General features: G+C 39.3%; 2 protein-coding genes across 3 annotated transcripts; one reads left to right on the plus strand and one right to left on the minus strand.

Moving 5' to 3' along the window:
- Positions 1-729: 729 nt before the first annotated feature.
- Positions 730-17,820, plus strand: LOC146470314 (telomere repeats-binding bouquet formation protein 1-like). 2 transcript variants are annotated; one of them, XM_085122411.1, is made up of 14 exons: positions 730-860; positions 960-1,180; positions 4,689-4,817; positions 5,403-5,525; positions 6,613-6,673; positions 6,977-7,119; positions 8,560-8,685; positions 8,842-8,994; positions 10,519-10,671; positions 12,583-12,653; positions 14,180-14,240; positions 15,299-15,381; positions 15,935-16,036; positions 16,690-17,820. In XM_085122411.1, the coding sequence occupies exons 2-14, from the start codon at positions 1,039-1,041 to the stop codon at positions 17,119-17,121; spliced, it is 1,779 nt and encodes a 592-aa protein (XP_084978537.1). In that variant the 5' UTR covers positions 730-860; positions 960-1,038; the 3' UTR covers positions 17,122-17,820. The 2 variants fall into 2 exon arrangements, with proteins under 2 accessions (XP_084978537.1, XP_084978538.1); XM_085122412.1 differs by having other exon boundaries at positions 761-1,180; positions 15,302-15,381.
- Positions 17,821-21,190: 3,370 nt separating this feature from the next.
- Positions 21,191-24,309, minus strand: LOC146470315 (uncharacterized). The gene is made up of 3 exons (XM_085121981.1): positions 23,631-24,309; positions 22,031-22,568; positions 21,191-21,695 (listed from the first exon to the last, which is right to left on the minus strand). Exons 1-3 carry the CDS (start codon positions 23,924-23,926, stop codon positions 21,477-21,479), a joined length of 1,053 nt encoding a protein of 350 aa, XP_084978107.1. The 5' UTR covers positions 23,927-24,309; the 3' UTR covers positions 21,191-21,476.
- Positions 24,310-24,669: the final 360 nt, after the last annotated feature.

Consider the following 24,669-nt stretch of genomic DNA (forward strand, 5'->3'; position numbering starts at 1 on the left):
TAGTTTGCTGTGTGGCATCGGTCAATTCGTTCGTTTTCGTTTACCGTATTTACTCGAATAAGCGCCGCCCTCGATTAAGCGTCGCACATGGAGGGGAATGGTTAAAGCGCCGCAGCTCCGGTGCGGCGCTTATTGGTGTATTTCCATAAGATGATAGAAATACACTGTAATCGCTGCAATGCGGTTCTAAGCCAGGAATGGGAATTTATTTTCATCAATAGTGGTGTTTTTTAGTTCGAAGTGAGTATATCTTGATGCTCTTTCATTCAGTTCTCTCTTCAAAATGTTCGCGTTCTTCAGTTCTTGGGTGAAGGCTGTAAACTTCGCCGGTACGACAAGCCCAACCTCCCTGTTTCTCTGCCCTGTAACTGTTGCAGCAAGGAAATGTTTTGGCTTTGTGGTATGAGCCTTCTAATAAGCGCCGCCCTCGAATAAGCGCCGCACAGGAGACACGAAAAATTAAATAAGCGCCGCAGCGTTTATTCGAGTAAATACGGTACTCAGAAAGTTATTCTGAATTCTGTCGAAAACAGTTCTGAGTGGGAAACCAACTTTGACCTAATGTACGCGATATTGTGTGGAATTGCGGAAGTCATCAATTCTGAAAATCAGTTTTCCAGGCATCCTCAGTTTTTGACTTGCGGTTGAGGAGTATCTGTTTATTTTGCCATAGGTACCTTAGTGCAAATGCAAGCATTGGTTGTCCTGTGAAACTTTTCGCGGGAGACTGGTATTGATAATGGAGCGCTCCTAATGAAACATCGATGGGTATCCATGTTGAGTTTGCACAAACGTTTACTAACCTGAAGTTTTAACTATTAGCTTCTCTTCTCAATGTATTTTTTGGTGTTCTAGACGGGGTAAGCAATCTATTTTTCTTTTTAATATATTGGCAATTCAAAGGGGAGTGCTCTCGGCGCTTTTCCTCCTTGAATTGAAATTGATCCTTTCCTTTCAAGAAATCGCTTTCCTTATGAACATACAGCACTCTGAACTTAACCTGAGGGCCAACAGCTGGGGAAAATTTGTTTGCTTAAAATGAACGTTTCCGGTCAATCCGAACTGGAGAAGGAGGTTGAAGATGTGAAGCTCTTGCAAGAGTCGCTGCGCTATCAAGAAGACGACCCTTCCCAACAGCAACAGGCTTTGAGAGCTTTGGGCGAGGTTCTCTCTCAGAATAGTAAGTTATGCTTACCTTTTTAGTTAGTCTTACCTTTTTAGTCTGTTTTTTCTTCCTCTTAAAAGTAGCTTGCCACTTAGATAGCGTGAGGAGGGTGTGGAAGATGTTAGGCGTTTAAGAGAGGCTTAATTTGCAGTTTTGAATGGGGTTTTTCAAGTTAATCGCTAATTTACTGCCGGCATAATAAGTTAAACTTACGTAATTTGCCATCTTTAGGAAGACTGTAAATTTGATAATTCGTTTACTGTTCAGCAACTGCAGTTTAGTCCCCAAATTCATACTGAATTTTATTTTTGTAAGAAACAAATACAATGAAGGAATTCAAAGTATAAATTTTTGTGGTTAGCATCACAGTTGCAGTAGTTTTCACATATCAATGACTATTTAAGAGCGGCTGCCTGTAAGAATCGAGCACTGCATTTCAGCGACCACTTGGTCGAATTTCTGATATTTCGTCTGAAGATACCCTTGGATTAACTATTTTCGAAAATCATATTTTAAAGTTCCAAGGTATTTTATTTTTTGAGAAAATTGCAAGAGTTTGAAATGCGGCCTAGGTGCGGTCACGGGCCGATGAAAACCGCGAAAATTTAGGTCAAAGGACGAAGCCCCGTTCACGGTGTAAAATAACCCAATGAACTTGAAACTTTACACAAACCTAGACCAACCATCTCAGAAGAGAATTAATACAACAAACATGCCAAATTCGCTGGCTGCTTTCTAAAGCATGCAGATTTGTGTACGCTACTCAAAATGGCCTTGAAACTAATGCCTATTTTCATTGAAATAAAAGTGTTTCTGGTATGTCATTCGCTCTAAATTAAATCTCATATATCGAAAGACGAAGAAAAGAACTTTATTTGTACCAAGTTTCAAGCTCTGATTCAAACTCTTTCCCGCTCAAGGAAGATCGAATATGCGTGCGATACTTGCGGCTCGCAATTCACGTCACGAATTATGAGATCAGAACCGATTCACAAACACTTGACATCTGGAGCCCGTGAATGCTTCCAAACATCACATATTGGGCCCTAAAACTAATCATACCGACTGAAGACAGCCATTCAATGTTTTTCGATCCGAGATTTCTTTCCTACTCTGCTCTAAAATAATGGTTATTCCGCTCAATTAGCCTACGAAACATGTGCAACAAATTTGCATACCATTTCGATGTCGCAGGAAAAAGTAGTGCAAATCATACTTTACAGCTCCTTTATATTCTTAAATGAAGTAGTCGATCAGTAAACTGGAGAAAAGCGTGTGATTTTGTTCCTGTCGTGTTGTTTTGAGTGTTCGTTAGCAGCGACGGCTCAAATCAATAAACCAGTGTGACACTGATCAACTGTAACTTGATATTCCCTTCGGTGATGTGGGTAACGCGCACGTGATCCTGGCCAGGCATTTCGGTATGGAATCCTGCGCGTAAAAGCTAGGGCGCTTTTATGAACTGTAAATAGTGAAAAGTACTGATTGTGGGCCAAGCTACGACTACCCTGGTGATGAAAACCTTGTCAAGCTAATAGACTGTACAGCAGATGCGAGAGCCCATCTTGCCAGCTTTGATTTTTTTTTTTCGCGAAAAAAAATTCAAGTATTAGTGTAATTTCGTTTTTTAACTTCAATAAATTATTATACATACCCTGGAACCTCGATTTTTTCGCGAAAAAAAAAAGAAAGAAAGAAACATCCATAACCGCCATCCTTACAATTAAAAGTGTGAAATCTGTATATTTGAGAGCATAGTAGTGAGCCTCCCCCCTTCCCCCTAGCTACAAGCGTCAATAATATTGTGGTTATTGTTTACTTTCCTAGACCGTTTTCTCGCTGTTCCTGCCAGTTTCTTTCAACTCTGTGAAAAAAATAATGGCATGAAATCTGAAATTGGAAAATGACTAGGCGAAATACGGCCCTCACCCGCACGTGCTAGTAATAAGGTAGTAACGGCCCTCACCCGCTTGCACTAGCAATAAGTTAGTTTTCGTGGCCATCACCAGACAGACCATGGCTGGCAAGATTCCTGTCTTCTCGAAAATTGAGAGAAACCGGCAGGAACAGCGATAAAACCGGTTTGGGAAAGTAAACAATAACCACAATTGACGCTTATCGCCAGAGGGGATGGGGGTGGGGGAGGTCGCGTTGGTCGGTGGGGAATTCACTACTCTGATACCCTCAAAGTTGATACCCTCAGACTACTCTGATAACCTCAAATTCTATATTATTAGTTGTGGGGATGGTGGTTATGGATAGAGTTTTTTCGAAAAAAAAATCCACGTTCCGGTATCTGCATTACTGTAAGGAAAAAAAAACAAAACAAAAACTGACACTAATACTTGAACGTCGATTTTTTTCGCGGATAAAACAAAGGCTGGAAAGGTGGGCTCTCAGATCTCTTGAACAGTCCTTAAGCTCGTCAAGGTCATCATCACCAGGGTAGTCGTAGGCACCACTTTTCTAAAAGCGCCCTGAACGCACAAGTGCCTGGCCAGGATCATGTGCGCGTTACCCACATCACTGAAGGGAATATCGAGCTACAGTTGGTCAGTGTCACACTGGCTTATTGATTTGAGCCGTCGCTGCTGAACACGAACACTCAAAACAACACGACAGGAACAAAGTCACTCGCTTTTCTCCATTTCACTGATCGACTTCTTCATTTAAGAATATAAAGGAGCTGTAAAGTATGATTTGCACTACTTTTTCCTGCGACATCGAAATGGTATGCAAATTTGTTGCACATGTTTCGTAGGCTAATTGAGCGGAATAACTATATTATTTTAGAGCAGAGTAGGAAAGATCGAAAAACATTGAATGGCTGTCTTCAGTCCGTCTAATTAGTTTTAGGGCCCAATATGTGATGTTTGGAAACATTCACGGGCTCCAGATGCCAAGTGTTTGTGAATCGGTTCTGATCTCATAATTCGTGACGTGAATATTGCGAGCCGCAAGTATCGCACGCATATTCGATCTTCCTTGAGTGGGAAAGAGTTTGAATCAGAGCTTGAAACTTGGTACAAATAAAGTTCTTTTCTTCGTCTTTCGATATATGAGATTTAATTTAGAGCAAATGACATACCAGAAACACTTTTATTTCAATGAAAATAAGCATTAGTTTCAAGGTCATTTTGAGTAGCGTACACAAATCTGCATGCTTTAGAAAGCAGCCAGCGAGTTTGGCATGTTTGTTGTATTAATTCTCTTGCGAGATGGTTGGTCTAGGTTTGTGTAAAGTTTCAAGTTCATTGGGTTATTTTACACCGTGAACGGGGCTTCGTCCTTTGACCTAAATTTTCGCGGTTTTCATCGGCCCGTGACCGCACCTAGGCCGCATTTCAAACTCTTGCAATTTTCTCAAAAAATAAAATACCTTGGAACTTTAAAATATGATTTTCGAAAATAGTTAATCCAAGGGTATCTTCAGACGAAATATCAGAAATTCGACCAAGTGGTCGCTGAAATGCAGTTCTCGATTCTTACAGGCAGCTGCTCTTAATATTTTACTCTTGTTTAGGAAGAGCTCAGGACTATTTCTGCTCCACACATGGTCTGGAATATGTACTCAGCCTTTCCAAAACCACAAAGAGTTCTTCTTTATCACAGGCAGCTTTGTATACTTTGGCCATGGCTACAGAAGGAAATGGTAAATAAACATGTTGATCAAATTCAGTCATTCAGTTCCAAGGAGCTTTATATCAAATAGCCAAGATAAAGCAAGTAAGAAGTGGAAGAACACATGTTAATTTTTAGGTTTTGAAGACCGTTTTGGTAGGTCTCCTATCTGTCATTTATTACAAATTTAATTATTAGTTATTATAATTAAACTGTTATATATGTATTTATTGCAATTGAAGTTTGTCATGGGCATCTCATTGGGTGTGAATTCATGTAGGACTCAACTAATAAATAAGTGAATTTTATAATTCTTTTGTCAACCAATGTAATGATGTGAGACCTATCAAACTGTCTTCAAAACATGAAAACATTGTGTTGTAAATCAGCTGGGGTAATTCTATGACAACTGGTACCCAGTACATTTGAGAGTGTGTTTGCAAAGGGAGGGCATCTTTTGTTGCCAAAAGTGAAGTTTATTAAATTAACTTCTAAGGATAAAAACTTAATATTTGATCTAGTTAAAGATTTTGTTTAAATTTAAACTTCTACGAAAGCAGATTTCAGTTGAGATACCACTTTTTTCCAATTTGATGATTTGTGATTTTGTTTGCAGATATTTCTCAGAGAGCCCTGACGAAGAAGAGTGTGTTTCACACACTGCGATCTAACTTACAAGCTAAGAACAGTTCTGCTACAACATCAGCTTTCCTTCTGCTGACAATTTGTGCTGATAACTGTAAGACATCGAGACATGTTCAAAAAGAGCTTGATGTGTCTTAGTATTACGAATAAAATTCTACACTGTCATTACATTACATTGCAAAACATGAAAAATGGCTTGAGGCTTAACATGTGTCAAATTTACATTGCTTTTAATTTTTGTACAGACCTGCCTCACTTGTTCAGTACATGGGCACATGTCCCATCATGAGTCTCCTTAAAGTGCCCCTAACCCTTCAATTTGTTTTCTTTTGGTAGATTTCCATATCTGTGAAGAACTCATTTTCAAAAAAAAATGTTTAGAAATATTGAAACTTTTTTTTTACGAGCACTAAAAGTTACTGAAATTTGTAAATTTTTGCGCGCTTTAAGCCCTGCTGGACAAAGTTTTTGTCTCGTGGGCTCATTAGGAACGAGCCAATGAGAAGCATCTGATATTTGACACTTTCTTAGCTGTGACATGAGAAAAGGACACCAGAAGGATTGAGAAGGATTCAAAAAGAATCTTATGCATGCTGATTCCTTTCTCTACATTTTGAGAGTTGCTGCATCCAAAAACCACACATTTTTCAACCATTTTCTCTGTTTAAAATTGAAGCATTACCGCGAATCTTCAGATATTTTTGCACGATGTCCTTTTCTTACGTCACGCTCCATATTTGGCTGAGTGGGGGACTAATGCGAACGATAGGTGAAAATATCGACAAGACTGTCTTCACTTCTAGCGCTCGAGAAAAAAAGGATTCAAAATTTCTCAAAAATGTTTTCGAAAATGAGTTCTTGAAAGATATGGAAATCTACCAAAAGAAAACAAATTGAAGGGTTAGGGGCACTTTAAATAAGCTTGGTAGATGGAACTTCTAAATTGTGTGACGTTTTGAGGACTCAAAAATTTATCTTAAGTTTTCACTTGTATGACAAAGTGAATACAGTTACTTGCATAAATTTAGCAAGCTTGACATGACGCATACTCATTACTATTTATAAATCTCAGCAATTACATACCTTACTAAAAAAAATGGGAGAAGATCATCCATTCACAAACCACAAGGGTGACCTAAAAAAACATTGACTTTTGCATTGTTCTTGTTCAATATCACCAGGTGAGGGACAAAATTTTGCAAGAGAAACAAAGTGTTTACACAGCTTGTGTGACCTATTTAAGTAAGTACCCTCAGTATCAGATGAATTTGTAACATGACTGTGTGAACTGCAGTTGAAGGTTAATTGAATAAGTATAACCCAACACAGAATCTGTAGAGTTAAATGATTAGCTCCCAAGTGGGGTATGGGGCACAGAGAGTGCGTCCTGATCTCACTTGGGGAGAGAATTTTTCTCTTCACCCTATCTGCCACTTGGGAGACTGTTCACAGGCTAACTAATGATTATTATTAAAGAACTTCTAAAGCAATAAATATAGCATAATACACAGTACAATCAATCAGTCCTGTTCATCTTGTTGCTAGGAGCTGTCTTCCAATGTACAAGATGCCTTCTTCCATTAATAATTCTGATGAAAAGTGGTTTAATAATATGGATGAAGATTGTATTCAGTTATGGAATGCTGTGGTGACAGCGTTACAATCACTGCTTCAAAATCCCCAAAATGGTAAGTAAAGTGATGAAATTATTTGGGTCTATATTTGCCATATGGCCCCCAATATTATTTGCAACCTGTAACATGTGTGATTGGGGCCTTGATTCTACAACCCATTAGATTTGGAGGAATAGCATATCTCTCTCTTTTAAAATTTCCCAAATTCCTAAAGAAAAATGCCTGTATTTTTTTTGCGTTATTTTTAAGATGTTAGAATATTTCTATAAAGCAAAAGGCAAAACATAATATACTCTAATGGGTTATTTCCAGAAAAAATCCACACACCCCCGACGGATGGGGTCGTTTTTTAACCCCCCCTCTCACCTGGATTTCCATAAGCACAAGACCCCCCCTCCTGTCTGGATTTCCAAAACAAAAGACCCCCCCTCCCGCCTGGATTTCCGGGAAAAAAATATTAGGCTTATTAAATATGCACAATCACGTCTAGAAGATGTTCTTTTTTAATTTCTAAAGCTTCGGCTAATATTAAAAATTCTATCGCGCGGAACTAAAAAAAGAAAGGAGCAACAATGCGAAAAAGCGAACGAGTTCATCCTTTGTGCCCAATGGACAACAACCAAAAACGCGCTGGCTGCTTGTTCAACTGTGCCACGGACGATGGGACTTCAGAGAGGTTACCACTGTATATGTTGCAGGAACCCATCCAAGAACTTTCTCCTTCGAAATATACTGTTGCTTTTGCAATAACTTCCGTTTCCAAAAGTTTTTTCGAGGTACAGATGGCTACAAGTTCCTCTCGAGTATTTTCGACGAAGAGGGAATGTTTGGACCAAAATTATTTGGAATTATCTTCTTCAGCTGATAGCTCTGCATCCTTGCTTGCACAAGTAAAAAATTCTTCTGCCTGACGCAGTGGAATCTGCGCTAAGAATGCAATGGCGGACGTGAAATTACACAACGGTGGCGCGCTGGGTCTGGTACGAGTAGAAATGTGTCAGGCGTTTCAAACTCTTCGTTGCAACAATGTTGCGATGGCTCGTTCTTTACTATCTTGTTGTTCGCGTTTTCTGCTATAAAAGGACCTGCGAAGGAACTTAGGTTAGATGAGAAATTAGATGAGAAATATGTAAACAAGATATTTCTATTATTTTCAGGGTCTGAGAGCGCTGAAGTGTCACCGAACTAAACGTTCAAAACGCGTGAACTGTCGGTCGAAATGACTCCTGCAGAAGACTTTTTTAAGGTTCAACCCCCCCTCCCACCTGGATTTCCAGAGTCTTTGACCCCCCCTCCGGTGAGAATTTCCAGAATCCCATCCGTCGGGGAGGTGAGGATTTTTTCTGGAATAACCCAATTTGGAAACTGATAGGTCTCAAGCATTTTCCACTAATTTTCCTTTGCTCACATAAATTTACATTCTTTTTTTTTTTTTTTTTTAAAGACCTGCACTGTTGAAATAGCATTCACTCATGTCCTTTTTTGCACTCACAGCTCAAAATCAGCGAATCTGTTGTCGACTTCTCCCTATGATAGTGAATATGCTGCAGCTAGCAGCAAAACAGAAGAATATCATTTTGCCAGCAACCACTCTCCTTGGAGCCATTGTTTCTGGAAATGGTAGGAGACGGATACAGTTTTTCAATTTTGCAATTCATTCTTTCTTTTCTTGTTAAATTAGATTAATAAAGATAAAAGTTTCATAATATTTATTGTTTGTTGTTGTTGTTGTTTTTTTTTTTTGTTGATTCAAAATCCGTGTTTGTACAAATTCAGATGAGTGCCAGTCCAAGGTGCGACTCCTGGGAGGCCTGCGCGCATTAATTAATGTTTTGAAACAGCATGTTGATGGCAAGCAGGTTACTGAGGAACACTTGTCCTTTATTGAGCATGTTATTAATGCCATCGGATCTGCTACAGCTGGGCATGGTAGGCTATAAAACACTTAATCATAACTATAGCAAAATTCTTGAATCTGATTGGCTATCAGCAGCCAATATGATTTGAGCATTAATAGGACAGTGTACATGTCATGGCTGGTGTAATTGTTGGAAAGTACACATCACTTACGCACGCTGTGATTAAATCGATCTCGAAACTTAACTCAACTGTTGTCCTCTATTTATTCACCGAAAAGTTAAACTGTTGGCTTTTTTTTCCTCAAATTTTGTTAGAGTTATGATTAATTGGTACAGGACTTTGTGTCGTCCAATTTTTTCTGTAATCAAATTCGTGATTAAACAAATCACACTCCCGCTCCAGCTGATTTTATTAATCACTCGTATGATTACAGACCGAATTGGACTCCACTCAGTCCTATTACCATTATGAATTACACCAAATTGTCTGTTTGTAAATAATCAATCTGTTGAGGATCACCAGTCCTTTCACAAAGTCAAACCTCGGTCATGTGCAAACTGGAGATTTTTCCATAAATTACACTTTAGTTTTAGTTGGACTTCAAAGCAAATGGCCTCTCTTATGTTGTGGCCAAAGTAAGGTCAAGTCCTGCAAGAAGGTTTGTAATGTAATTTCAGAAACTCAAAATTTTAAAATCAATAATGTTTTTGGGCTTATCCAAAGGATGATGTAAAGCTTATTGTGTTACACCTGGCTTTTAAAAATCACTAGACTCGTGTTATTATAATATTTGTAGGTTATTCAGATGATTGTTTTCGACCAGTCTATTTCCTACATCTCTAACCAGTCACACACACTTTCTAGAGTGGAGAATTGGCAACAGAACTGTAAAAAATACCTCTCTATAATGACTGTAAAGTCCTTGCCATTCTTCACACCTATTATCATTTCATCAGATTGCCCGGAGGTTGGGTTTTTAGTCTTTTATATAGGGGAGTAGGGAGGTTTGCTATCAGAGGAAGCACAGCACTGGAATAGATATGAATAGATAAATCAGTTAAAAAGAAGTGTCAATGAGCCAAAACACCAATTTGAAAGACGAATTCAATTTCCGTTCTGAAATTTTGGGAATTTTAGTTAACATTGGCTTGGCAAAGAGAAAGATCATGAAGAACCATGTTAAAGAAGAATAGCCGGAAAGATTAAATACCTCTTACTAACCGAGTTCGAGGTCCGTGGTGTAAGTTACGGACCGAGTTTTTCCCCGTTGATTTATGGCCAAGCGTGAAGCCCGCTGGCCATAAATCAACGGGAGAAAACTTACATTACGGACTGAGAAACTAGGTTAGTAAGATATGTATTTATATCTCTGAGGTTAATCGGGTGCGTGGGAAAGGAAACTTTCAAATTTAGTGGGCCGTACAGTGAAATACGCCCGCAAAATTGACCAATCACACCGCACGTAGTGAGAGATGTAAAAAGGTGTTTGAAGACAGGCTTAGAGGCGTCTTTCTCATCATAGCGCTTAGCTCTCTTCGTTTTTCCTTATTTTATTTCAACTGTTCCACAAATTTTGTTGTTCAACACTTTCAGGAATCTGCCAGGAGAGTGCAGCAGACCTTGGGCTCGTGTCTTTACTGATTAAGTGTCTGGACATGAGTCAAAGTTCAGGTGTGAGCTGTGCAGTTGCCAGACAGTTCAAGACCAAATGTATCTTAGCACTTTCTATCTGTGTCGACCAGTGTGGTAAGCAGTCATGTGAGATTTCAGCTTTGTGAGGCTTTGGCAAAAGACACCGATAGTGTGACCTTTTGCTACAGTTATTTTTGCGTCTGAAATATGTAAGGTATATGGGTCGCTCTATTGTAATAAATATTGTAATGTGTGGAAGACCGTCTTAGTTATGTGCGCAACTAATCAGCTGAAAAGAACAAAGCCAGGAACCATTTGAAATGTCATCGTTAATTGGTGCTCACCGCTTTTATGGGATATTATTTTTGGAATCTTACAGTTGTATATGAAATTTGAACTAGCGATCAGACTTCATTTTCGTGTTGCTTTATAAATAGTAAATAATTAACTTTATTTATAGAGGGTAGCACACAACAGTGATCACTGAAAAACTAGTGGCCCTCGTATAAATATATACAGAATAAAAGTACGCGTGTTAAACATTAAACTTTGTTGCTTGGATATTATTTCTGCAGAAAACACGAAACCTACAAAGTACCTCTAACAAGACTTCCACCTGCACACTTTTTGAGGATCGACCTTTTCGATAAAAGTGATTCAGTCAGAAGTTAAGCCTGTAATCCCCTTAAGACTAAATAAAGGGCTCTGCTAAAATGTCCCCTGATCACAGGATATTGTAGCACTTTTTCAATTTAAATCGCCCCATAAGAGCCACTTCTCACGAACCATCAAAAGTGTAGCCTGCGTGTCCCCTCGTGAGTCTTACGTGCGCGTGCGCGCGCCCAATTCCCCTTTTCCCGTCCCCTTTCTAGCGCCTGCCACGCAGGCTATCAAAAGTGTTGCCCTGTTCCTTAGGCAGCATTTACGTGAACGCGGTTTCAAATCGTCACGGTTTCATGCCCTTGAAACCACATCGAAAACGATACGGTACGGTTTCAAAGCGTCTACACGGTGCCAATCTCACCGTTTTCAAGTGATTACGTTATGCCGATCTCGTTCCCAGGCATTCATTATTGAGGAAGGGGATCTGGGTTCGATTATTACGTCGCCATTTTGGACTGATGACGAAGTAGAACTCCTGTTGAAAGTTTGAAAGTAACTAACGAGTACAAAGTCAGTAAAACGGCGGAGGTTCACTATTTTGAATTTTCGCGGCCAAGTGAAATTTCGCGCCAAAGTAGAAACCGTATTCAAGTAGATGCGGTTTTGCCGTTTACACGACAGATGAAACCGTATCGTTTTGAAAACGCTCCACTTTGTCAGCGTTTTTAAATCGACCCGGTTTCGGTAACGGTCTCGACCGGCGTCGTGTAAACAGAAGGTGTAACCGCATCGAAAGCGATGCGGTTACAAATGAAACCGCGTTCGTGTAAACGCTACCTTAGAGATAAATCCAGGTTAAACTGCATGTGCACCGCATTAACGACGGCGCCTACTTTTGTTACTGCGCATGCGTTCTGCGCATCTCGAGATACTCGGGTTTCCCATGGGTGGTGCCTACTAATACTTATACAGTGATATTTTTGCGCGGTTTAAAACAATGAGGAGAAAGAAGAACTTAGCAAGTGCTTTTGGTATCCAAAAAGACAATTGAGGGCAACCATGCATTTTTCAGTGATAATAAAACTTCAATTTGCCATACATTGCTTTGTATTTTACTGCTTTTTAGAATAATTGTTGCTTATTTATCTCTGAAAAAATGCGTGGTTACCCCCAATTTTCTTTTTGGGTTCATATAGCGCTTGCTAAGATCTGCTTTTCCCGCGTAGTAATAAGCCGCGCAAAAATACTTCGGTATTAGTAGGCACCGTCCTTAACAATACAGTCAAGCCGCTTCAATGCCGACATAACGTGACGTAACGCCCTTATTATGGTGGTGCCCACATGTGTATGAATTTGATTATTCAAATGTCCGAACCTTGGATAGAACACTTTTTAGAGTTGTACTGAAACTTTTGTTTTCAGAACGGAACAAACAGCAGCTGAGGCAGAGAGGGGGTGTTGGGCTGTTGGTTGAACTGCTTACTCACGTGCAGGTACTCGACTAAATTTGAAATATGTAGAGGTGTGTGAAAGGTAGAGTAAAATTAAAGCACTCAAGTCACCTGGAAGACCAAAGAATCTAAAATTGTTTTGTTTTGTTTTTGTTTTGTTTTTGTTTTTTTGTAACATAGACCAACTAGGTAAACTGGGTATATTACATTACCTACATTTTTATTCGCTAAAGTATTCGCTAAAGCTTCTTCGGTAACCCTTTGTGCACTTTGGTAGAACGTAGTTTGTTGCAGAGTACGGCAGTGCGGAATAGACGCAATAGAAAATAACATGAGAAGACCACAAAAAATGAAAACAATATCAAAAATAAATGAGAGACCATCGCAGTTATGTAAGCGACTTAAGCAGCTTGCGCGTTAATTTTTCAGTTCGCCACTAATTCATTGTTAAATCAAGAAATGTGTATAATAATTTCGAATAAGTTTTGCCTTCTTTCGTAAAAGAGGAGTAAGGTCTCAAAAGTGGGATACTGGTCCCTCATAAGAGAGAGGGACGATGTGGCGCAAAGATTCTTGTCAAAGTTAAGGACGGTGCCTTGTTTTGCTACTGCGCACAGGATGTGCGCATCTCAGGATGGTCCGAGAAGCTTTAATTTCTTAGGGAGGATGTCTACTAATTCAAAGGTATTTTGGGGCGGTTTATGGCGATGCGGGAAAAAAGATCTTAACAAGGCCTATTGAAATAAAAAAAAAATGGGGATAACTAAGCATTTTTCACACATAATTAAGCTTCAATTCTGAAAACATGTAATACATTGTTACGTGTTTTAACGCTTTTTGGAATTATTGTTACTTCATTATCCCTGAAAATGCACGGTCACCCCCAATTTTGTTTTTGGATTCCAATAACCCTTGCTTAGATCTGCTTTTAAGTATCATGGAGTTTTTGGTATATTTTGTTAAAAATGGCGAAATAAGACCGTCAATCAACTGCTAAATAATTCTACAATGACGAGAGGAAAGAAATCAACTCAATTCTTGAAAGGAACAACTCGTGATCTGTTCTAGCGCATTTTGGAAACAAAAATGCGAGAACTTGAAAAACATTAGCCTAACATTTTTCAAGTTTCAATCCGTGCCGACTTACTCTGTCTCTGAGCAGAAGCACTAATCGACAGTTTTATTGCACTGGGGGATAATTCATAACAAACTTGACATTTATGTCTTTGTTTCTACCTGACAGACAAACATTTTGGGTTTTGAAATGACAGCAAATTTGCGTGATACTTTCCCTTTAACGCTTCACCATAAACAGCGCAAAAATACCTTTGTGATACGAGGTACCGTCCTTAAGGTCTGACAGGCGTGTCCAAGACTGACCGCCCTCCAACCCTCCACAAATGGTTACATGGGCATCTATCCTTCTAAATAACTGGTCAATCTCTAATGAAGCACAAGCTATGAATGCTGAATGGCAGTTAACGGGTCAGTTGCTGTTTTAGGTGAACCGCATAGTATCCAGAATAGGCTCATCGTTGTTAACAGTAAACTCCTCCTTTTTTCCCTAGTCTGAAGAATTCAGGAGAGTCGCCATATTTGTCCTTCATTGTATCACTGGAAACTATCAAGGTATAGTCTTTCTGTACATCTAAAATAAGATACCACTTGGTCGTAAGCAGCGGTAAAACTCCACATATGAAATTTCGAAGTTAAGCCCAGGCTTAATTAAAGAACTTTTTATGGGCTTAATTCCGGGAAGGGCTTGTTTCGAGGGGAGCTTGTTACTAGTAGGAACTTTGCGTTTCAAATGGATTCTGTTCGACGATAAAATCAGCTTGAATCTCCAAGCTAACAGTCTCAAACAGCCTCAAACCAGGCCCCCCTAACAGTCCATGAGGATGTTTGCGTCTCCGCTTTGGAAGGCAGACGTGTCTTTGGGGAAGTTTTAGCCTGTTGCAGTCGTTCAAAAAGTGAGAAAAGGGGCGAAGAAAATTGAATAATTAACGAGAATTACCTGTAAGTTGAAGTTAGATTGAGATTCTACCTTAACATCTGCAGTAATGAAGAGATCAACATCAGAGGTCGTCCCGTTGACATTAAAGGTCTTCTTGTCATCCTCGAGGGCTAAGAGTTCGGCATCGGTCCTGTTTTGGGTCATCTTATTGTGCTCTGCTCCATGAGTCGTGGTTTCTAGTAATGGGATACCAGAATTTTACGGAGCCACACAGATGCAAAGGGACCCGGCTCGAAATCGAAACTCGCGCTAAGCTTGAAGTCACGTGACTTGATATCGCGTGTGCTCTCTGAATGTATGCACATGCAAGGTATAATTAGGCCAAGTCTTCCTCATAATTATCATATATTCTCGCTTGCATGCTGAGCATTTTTCTTCGTGCCGTTCACACTATATGACCGTCTGGAACAGGTTAGAGAAATTTATTTTCGCAATAGGTTGATTGCATGTGACGTCATGGCGGCCATGTTGGTGGTATAGAACAATAAGATTTTTCTCCTCTGGGAGTTAACTTCCATTTTTATGCAAACTATGTGAGCAAATTTTCTTTTGTTGTTACCACCAACATGGCGGCAATTGGATCCAATTCCTATCATGACAAAAATATTTTCTCATGTATTGTTTAAGTGGGCCATAACACGAAACTTTGTTTTCTGTGTGTTTTTTATGGGAGAAGAAAAAAGGTCTGATCACATATTTGAAGACCTAGAACTGGAATCTTGTAATCAGGTTGATAAGCAAGACGTCTTTATCCAGGTAAAAGTAAAATAGTGATTGTAAACTAATGGTATTTCAGTGCTTTGTTCCGTGTTGACATGTTTTTTAAAGGTTTCGGATAGCTTTCGTGAAAATGGCCAACGAATTTGTGTGTGTTGGGGTGAGGGGTTGTTTTGTTGTTCTTTTGTTTTTTTATTGTTTGTTTGTTTGTTTTTGTTTTTGTTTTTTTTATTTTTTTGTTTTCTTGCAACAAGCAGTTAAGTAATTTTGACGTCGGGCGTTAGACCTTTTTCTCTAGGGGTCAGCCTTCTATTTTAACTCGAATGGTTTTTTTCAGGCTATTTCCCCTTTCAAGAAAGCATAACCTTTTAAAAAGTTTTCTCGTTTCATTTGCTGGAATTCATATTTGTTTTAGTGTGAATGGAATGTAAAATGATAACGACACCCTTGAACAAGATCTTAATGAACCACCAATAACGGATCAATCCTTCGGGCGTTTTACATCTGATATAGTTATTCGAGTGCACTTTGTATTTTGCGTATTTTGTTCTCATTCAAACTTGACCAATTCTTGGGTATCTCTACATCGTAGGCTCCTTCTCCTACTCGGGAGGCTAAAGAGGCTGAAACCCAAACTGACGACATCCGTGAGACTCAGACGGTCTGCACAGAACAGAGAAACAGGCACACTAAGGTAGGTAAACCAACAGATGAAGCGATGCAAGGAAGGTCAGGTATATGGTAATGGATGTGATGGTATTTCAGTGCTGTGCTCCGTAAAGGTACCACGTTATAGTTTTTGACAACCTTAAACATCACAGCGAGGATCAAAATGCACCAACAACCACGGTGCCACTTGTAATGACACAAAGCGTTAAGCCAGTCGACACCATCACCTGATGAAGACCAGCAGTAGCGCAATCAAACCCTAGCGATTACACGAAAGGCCAAAATCGCGAGACAAACGATATAATTGCATATCTATGTTTAAGGCTAGCCCACCTGTTTATGTGTTTCCTGGTTTTAATTTTTCCGAGAATTACGATTTACGATTGTTTAATTTTGGGCGGAACGCAAATTTCTAACGAAAACTTTAAACACGGTCTTGATAAAATTGCATATCTATGTTTTAGGCTAGTCCGCCTGTTTATGTGTTTCCTGGTTTTAATTTTTCCGAGAATTACGATTTACGATTGTTTAATTTTGGGCGGAACGCAAATTTCTAACGAAAACTTTAAACACGGTCTTGATGGACCACTAACTGATCGGCTCGACCGTTGTGGCTTTTATAGTTACTCGCTCTTTTCATCCAAACTTAACTGATGCGCAGTTATATCTGCATTGTAGGTAACTGTTCCCACGCGAGAGGCTGAAACTCAAACGGAGAGCCACGGAACTCAGACAGATTGCACAGGACAAAGCAACAGGCAACCCAAGATATGTGCACCAGCTGGTGAAGCGATACAGGAGAGGTCTCAAAATACTCGCGAGGCACGGCAGCGAAGGAAACGTTTGTCTACTATGGTGCTGAAACCTCAAGCAAAGTCTTGGAACAACCAGTCGACAAGTGAAACAAGCGCAAAGAAGAAAGCCATACGAAAGGATGCTGCGACTGCAACAGGGCCTTCCACGTCTGTAAATCAGGATCAAATGAAGTGTGTAGTCTGCGAATCTGTTCTCAACAGTAAGAACTTCCTTTCAACGTTAAGATGTTCTCCAAAACTTTGCGCTTATCACCGAGAATTGAATGAGCTTTTGTGCCGGAAAATGGATTACTAAAAAACTTGCTGTCTTATGTACTTTGATCAGCCAGTTTGAGCGACCATTTTTTAGCTCAAGGCACAATCTCATTTTTGGAGGGAAAAAATTTAAGCAGAGGTTTTGCGTTCCAAGAAATAGGAGAGACTTTCTCGTATGCTTTCGAGGAGCAGTCGTTGGTAAAGAAGAATCTCGTGGATCACGCGCGGGAAATGCCTTTGGCATCGGCATGATAGTGTGCTGCACACGGCGGTAAAATTCAAGCATTCAACGGAACCTACTTTTCCTTTTCCTCCTATATTTTATTACTATAACTGATGCGTTCACATGTGTGCAAGAAAATTGCAGAAAACACAGTAACAAAGCGAAATTGATGTCAGCAAAACTGTCGGTGACCAACGTGGATACTGAAGGAACTGAGCATTCGTCTACGTTTTCTGACCATTCAAGCTCAAAGCTCAATGTCGTCCTGTGTGCCCGCTTTCTTTTGATCAGCTCCAAGGCCTTACTGCTGACCAAACGACAAGTGGGCTCCACCTTCACAGTGGTCAATGATCTCGTCCCTATGTTGTCCTGGTGACAACCTGACTTTCAGTTGAGTTCGCCCGGCAACTTATAGCTCTTCTGGGAACTGAAGCTGTTCTCAAATTGTTGTTTTTGACGGTGTAACTTTAGGCTGCGAATTTTTATTGTAAAATAAACATCAAATCAAACTGTAAATCGTTGGTGACTAAAGAAAGATGCTAAGTTTTGAACTCACGAAGGGAATTTGTAGCAATAGGTCACTTGCATTAAAAGTTCACGTGATCTTCTTTTTGTCTTAAGATGAACGGTTGTGATAGCTTTGGCAACGAAAAATTTTCACCTCAGAAACTGGCTTTGGTTTGAAAATATTGGTAATTTTGTATCTGGTCACGTGACAAGATTGTCCTTTTTAAAAGAAAGAAAGAAAGAAAGAAAGAAAGAAAGAACGAAAGAAAGAAAGAAAGAAAGAAAGAAAGAAAGAAAGAAAGAAAGAAAGAAAGAAAGAAAGAAAGAAAGAAAGAAAAAAAGGAAGGAAGAAAGAAATAACGAGTACCATCTTTTCGCCGAGTACGTTTTGCAAAGTTAATTAATTCACGTCAAAGATATGGCTTGGTATTGTTTATAGAAAATCTGAGTATAATAGGCCATTTTACAGTTGCTTACTCAGTGACCAGGCCTATTAATGGTAGTGAGGCTGCCGGTGACCTTGTATTGATAAAGACCTCGCTGTTTTTATCATGTAAATTGTGTTGTTGTGATGCAAACTAGCCTGCATTTGCATAAGAAAAGTAAAGAGATTTGTATCAAAACAAGGTCACCGGCAGCCTCGCTTCCCGCCATAAGCCAGGTAACACAGCAACAACTGTAAAATGGTCTAGTGACAAACATTTAGCAACATTTTGGCGTATTTGATAACAAAAGTTGATTGCCAATAAGTATCGAACACTCTGACCAGCTTCCAGAAGTTTTCAGTTTAGAGCATCCGACCGGTGAACATTCGAAAGGGCTTGGGTTCGATTCCCTTTAGGTACTGCTCAGATTTTCGCGTTGCCCTACGAGTGTGACATGATGAACATTGCCATTATATTTCCCAAAGCGGTACTAACTATAAGCCACAGAAGATTGCGAGTGGTCAAAGCAAACAATAGATAGCACATTCCGGGCTTGGAAAAATCTTGAAACAGTCATGGAATTTCAGACTGTCAGTCCAATATTGAATTGAGCTGATGGTTGAAAAGTAAAGAAATTTAGGAAACTTTGTGTCAAGCATAAAAACGTTTAGCCAGTGGGGTTTCTCTCATTGTCTTCCACCAGTCTTCTTATCATAGAATTGGATTAAAAGTCTTGGAATTTTCTTTCGTAGTTTTTGTGTGTGAACCTGAAAATAGCAATTGTGAAAAGCACTGCCAAGCTGCTTGCATCTCCGAGGTTCTACCCTATGAAGCGTTATTAGGGTCATTATTCAATTGCAAATCCTGTTATGATGCTCTATTGAATTATGTTATGGCATTCTGCATTACATTTTCGGTTCTCAAATTAATCTCCTGCAAGCTGCTAAATTATGCTCTGATATTCTGCATTATGTTTTCGACATTCGAATTATGATTTGACCTTTTTGATAATGCCTTGTCATTTTGCATTATATTCTGCAAGCTGCTAAATTATGTTTTGGTATTTTGCATTATGCTTTCGATATTCCAATTATGTTTTGAAATTTGACACAGTGTCTTGTCATTTTGCATTATATTCTTGATATTTGAATTATGTTTTGACATTTTACACCATGTCTTGTCATTTTCCATTACATTTTCGACTTTCGAATTATGTTCGGCTGTTGGACTGGTGCCTAGCAGCGGGAAAACTACGAGGAACCCTGGGACGAGTAAACAACCTTTTCAACATGACGACCCAGTCAATATCTAGCAAACTAAGCAAATGTGTGAGAGACCTCATCCTTTTGGTGGAACAAGGCAATTTTTGTGAGGATGATGTAGCACAATTTCGCCTTGATTGGTTGTATAGTGCAGTTGTTCGTTACGTTGACCACATTCCATCTGGAGAGGCAGTTATGAACCGCCTTCACCAAGTTGCAGTTCTGCTAGCGACGAATAAGGATGATTGTCGCAACTCGAGTGTTCCAATTCAAGCAGAGGTTATGCTCACTGGTCAACGGGGAAGACCTCGCTATTCTATTTCAAAGGATAAACTCGAGTTTCTTTTAGATATGAAGTTTACGTCCGTGGAAATTGCCTCGATGCTCTGTGTAAGTGAAAGTACGGTGAAACGGAGAATGCGTGAATATGAATCCTAAGTATGTCAGACAGAGGTATTCAGACTTTTCTGATAACGATCTAGATCTAATTGTCGAGAGGTTAATGAGAGAATTCCCTAACAGTGGGTACAAGAGGATGACTGGCCTGTTGCACAATGCTGGTTATAGAATTCAACAAAACCGCATCAGGGAGAGCATGAGAAGAGTTAATCCTGACGGTGTACTACTTAGAGCGCTTGAGCTACGAGCTGTACGCCGAAGGCGGTATCAAGTTCCTGGCCCTCTTGCCCTTTGGCACATAGATGGGAATCATAAATTGATAAGGTACAGCACCGTTTGTTGCATATTCTGAAGTCAGAACACCCTTGGAGTGTCTAGAAAACACAGACCTAATGATAGTACAAGCCTACTACTTTTAACTCCTACTGTTAACTACAAGCAGGATTTCTCATTTTAGTTAATTAAGTTAGATACTCGGCATTCCAGGTATGGTTTAGTGTAATTGTGAGTCGTATTTTTTAAGAGACTCTTTAGATATGTATTTATCATTATAAATATGGTTATGTTCTTTATACTTCATATGTAACAAAACCGTGATGAATTTTTACCGTGTTAAAATAAAGATTTGAGATTTCTTTTTTCGATTTTAATAAGTCTGTTTGCAGGATTTATTCCCTCAGGAAGTTTACATTAGAAAGAGAAGCAATGGCACAAGTTTCTTTGAGTTTCTCATAAATTCGAGTGGTTGTCAAGTAGGAATCCAAACATAATAATATTCATCTTGTCTCTCCTCAGAACATATCCCAGCACTGGGTGGAGATGTTCCAGTTTTAAATCTTTTGCTGAAGTTCACAACTACGCATCTTCATGTTCCACCAACTGGTCTCAAGAGAAAAATTTCTGTAGAATTTTTGCAGCCTAAAGCGAGCTTACCAGATGCAAAGGCTTGTTTCAATATTTTGTTACTGCCAACAATACACAGCAATACAGAGGAATTCAGCAAAGCCATGTTAACTTCGCTGTGCCATGCTTCTTGCCCCTTTGCTGCTGGTGTCTAGTTTATTGAAACTATTATCTAATAGTTTGTTGTTGTGTTAGTTATTTTCCTTGGGAGGAAGCCAAGAGGGCATATGCCAGACAAAAAGTTCAAGTTCTGTTCATAGCAACTTCAAGCGCACTTCACCCAAAATATTTTCCGGCTGCTACCTATTGCAACAGCTATTCCAAAACCATTTAGCCTTAAAGTACTTTTTTTCCAAAGAAGAAGAAAGCATCATTTAATGTACACTTGGTACACAAAGGGTGTGTGAATATCTTCGTGATTTGAGCAGAATTTCTTTGCATTCATGCTGTCAAGTCAAGAAAAGGGCCATGATCCTCACCACCTTGTGCATCTTGTGACAGATGGCTACAGCTGTACAAAGTTGAAATTTTATTTATATTTTGGGTTAGGTGCACTTAAAATTGAAAGTTCAAAATCTAGGTGTACAGAGACAGACCTGTTCACTCCTGAAGTATATTGGGCCATCCTTTTTGTTTTAGGCCTAAGACAAGAGACATTGAAAACCTAACCTAGTTATCAATAGTTTGCTGTTTTTGTATGTACGAAAGACAGTGCTTCAAGGTATATGTCTACTCCGTACTCTTCACTATCACGCAATGGATCAATCAAAGTTTTGAGTGATTCATAATCAGCTGCCTGAAGAGGATTACTTGTGATAGGAACTTCCACTGCTTCTTGATCATCGGTTGGGTTGAGTGGTGCAGGACCATCCCAATCAACGCCATAGTAATCCCCCTTTAATAGATAAAGAAGTCAATAAATATACCATGACGAGGTAATTAAATATACCAGCTCATTGAATCCACAAACATTAATTGGTGTTCTAATAGATCTACTAAAATAACCTTTTGACCCCCTCTCCCTCTCCTTCTCCCTGTGTAACTGGACATGTTAACATATACAAGTCAAAAGTGGGTATAGGTAATGCGTTTGGGATGTAGAACAAATGTTTATTCTAGGCTACCATGCTTGTTGCAGACTATTGTAGCAGTATTTGGCTCATCACTTTCAATACAAGCATCACTACTTTAAATGAAAGTATACCACAATCCTGACAAAACGCAACCCACCTGATTCCAGAAATCATCAATTCCTCTGTTTGAAGCGGTAACAGTACCAGAGATCCACAACTGCCAAGGAGACTTTCCCCGCTCTGTAGATAGGGGGGCCCTGTTATGTCCCCCAGCAAATATTTGCAGGTTCCTGTTAATTCTTGGAACATAGGCAAAGTGAAGGACAAACAAGTGAAGCTCATTAGAGGGATCAAGCATTCCACATTGTTCCATGTCATAGAAGAGGTGATAAAAGATGTGGAGACAACCAGAGAACAGGTCTCTCCAGAGACGTTCGATTCTCTGGTTGTGAACGCTGCGGCCAGCGATGTGACTTCCTCTATTAGGCCCCCTGAGAGGGTGACTCAGCATATAGCGTGCAACTTCTACATTCTCACCACCCTTGTCTGACCTTACTCTCGAAGGTAAACCAAAACTGCCAACGGCAGTGAGAAAATAGTCATGAACTGTACTTGAAAAATTGTTTGTGCTGCATCTCAAGTAAACAATCATCCTTGAGAACCCATCAATACCCCCGTGGATGACAAATCTCCATCTGCATGCTAAAAATATTTTAAAATAACTACAATTGAGTACAACATTCACAATCAGGCTTAAAAACCTTATAGCTGTGTATCTGTGTATCAAAATCTTTTTAATGTGGGAAAAAGTAGGGGGTGGATTGGTTGGGAGTGGGGTTCTTCGTTTATTGGACAGATACTTACCCTACTTGGAAAAGAGAATTACCCTGACGATGTTTAAGACAAAAATCAAACAACTTTTGTTGTCCGATTTTGATACCGGCTTGTTTAGAATAATTTATTGAACCCAAAGCTATACCCTGACTACACTGTTCAAGACAAAGTGATAAAATCAATTATTATGTTGAAGACAAAAATCCTGAAAAAACATTCCCTGACTTGCCATACATCCCCCTATTTTTTTTAGCCCTTATAAGGGTGTAACCAACCCCTCCTGAGGGAATAAATCCTGCAAACAGACTTATTAAAATCGAAAAAAGAAATCTCAAATCTTTATTTTAACACGGTAAAAATTCATCAGGGTTTTGTTACATGAAGATGCGTAGTTGTGAACTTCAGCAAAAGATTTAAAACTGGAACATCTCCACCCAGTGCTGGGATATGTTCTGAGGAGAGACAAGATGAATATTATTATGTTTGGATTCCTACTTGACAACCACTCGAATTTATGAGAAACTCAAAGAAACTTGTGCCATTGCTTCTCTTTCTAATGTAAACTTCCTGAGGGAATAAATCCTGCAAACAGACTTATTAAAATCGAAAAAAGAAATCTCAAATCTTTATTTTAACACGGTAAAAATTCATCACGGTTTTGTTACATATGAAGTATAAAGAACATAACCATATTTATAATGATAAATACATATCTAAAGAGTCTCTTAAAAAATACGACTCACAATTACACTAAACCATACCTGGAATGCCGAGTATCTAACTTAATTAACTAAAATGAGAAATCCTGCTTGTAGTTAACAGTAGGAGTTAAAAGTAGTAGGCTTGTACTATCATTAGGTCTGTGTTTTCTAGACACTCCAAGGGTGTTCTGACTTCAGAATATGCAACAAACGGTGCTGTACCTTATCAATTTATGATTCCCATCTATGTGCCAAAGGGCAAGAGGGCCAGGAACTTGATACCGCCTTCGGCGTACAGCTCGTAGCTCAAGCGCTCTAAGTAGTACACCGTCAGGATTAACTCTTCTCATGCTCTCCCTGATGCGGTTTTGTTGAATTCTATAACCAGCATTGTGCAACAGGCCAGTCATCCTCTTGTACCCACTGTTAGGGAATTCTCTCATTAACCTCTCGACAATTAGATCTAGATCGTTATCAGAAAAGTCTGAATACCTCTGTCTGACATACTTAGGATTCATATTCACGCATTCTCCGTTTCACCGTACTTTCACTTACACAGAGCATCGAGGCAATTTCCACGGACGTAAACTTCATATCTAAAAGAAACTCGAGTTTATCCTTTGAAATAGAATAGCGAGGTCTTCCCCGTTGACCAGTGAGCATAACCTCTGCTTGAATTGGAACACTCGAGTTGCGACAATCATCCTTATTCGTCGCTAGCAGAACTGCAACTTGGTGAAGGCGGTTCATAACTGCCTCTCCAGATGGAATGTGGTCAACGTAACGAACAACTGCACTATACAACCAATCAAGGCGAAATTGTGCTACATCATCCTCACAAAAATTGCCTTGTTCCACCAAAAGGATGAGGTCTCTCACACATTTGCTTAGTTTGCTAGATATTGACTGGGTCGTCATGTTGAAAAGGTTGTTTACTCGTCCCAGGGTTCCTCGTAGTTTTCCCGCTGCTAGGCACCAGTCCAACAGCCGAACATAATTCGAAAGTCGAAAATGTAATGGAAAATGACAAGACATGGTGTAAAATGTCAAAACATAATTCAAATATCAAGAATATAATGCAAAATGACAAGACACTGTGTCAAATTTCAAAACATAATTGGAATATCGAAAGCATAATGCAAAATACCAAAACATAATTTAGCAGCTTGCAGAATATAATGCAAAATGACAAGGCATTATCAAAAAGGTCAAATCATAATTCGAATGTCGAAAACATAATGCAGAATATCAGAGCATAATT

This window comes from Pavona decussata, unplaced genomic scaffold (assembly GCF_977016875.1).
Source record: "Pavona decussata unplaced genomic scaffold, jaPavDecu1.1 SCAFFOLD_114, whole genome shotgun sequence".
Taxonomy (NCBI): Eukaryota; Metazoa; Cnidaria; class Anthozoa; order Scleractinia; family Agariciidae; genus Pavona; species Pavona decussata.

What these genes read in the sequence shown, in the direction of transcription:
- LOC146470314 (XM_085122411.1), top strand. Translation starts at nt 1,039, where the DNA reads ATGAACGTTTCCGGTCAATCCGAACTGGAGAAGGAGGTTGAAGATGTG. An exon ending in AGCAAGACGTCTTTATCCAG is followed by an intron (nt 15,382 to 15,934) that starts GTAAAAGTAAAA and finishes TCTACATCGTAG; the next exon opens with GCTCCTTCTCCTACTCGGGA. An exon ending in AGAGAAACAGGCACACTAAG is followed by an intron (nt 16,037 to 16,689) that starts GTAGGTAAACCA and finishes TCTGCATTGTAG; the next exon opens with GTAACTGTTCCCACGCGAGA.
- LOC146470315 (XM_085121981.1), bottom strand. Translation starts at nt 23,926, where the DNA reads ATGAATCCTAAGTATGTCAGACAGAGGTATTCAGACTTTTCTGATAAC. An exon ending in GGGAATCATAAATTGATAAG is followed by an intron (nt 22,569 to 23,630) that starts GTACAGCACCGT and finishes TTTAGCATGCAG; the next exon opens with ATGGAGATTTGTCATCCACG. An exon ending in TTGATGATTTCTGGAATCAG is followed by an intron (nt 21,696 to 22,030) that starts GTGGGTTGCGTT and finishes TATCTATTAAAG; the next exon opens with GGGGATTACTATGGCGTTGA.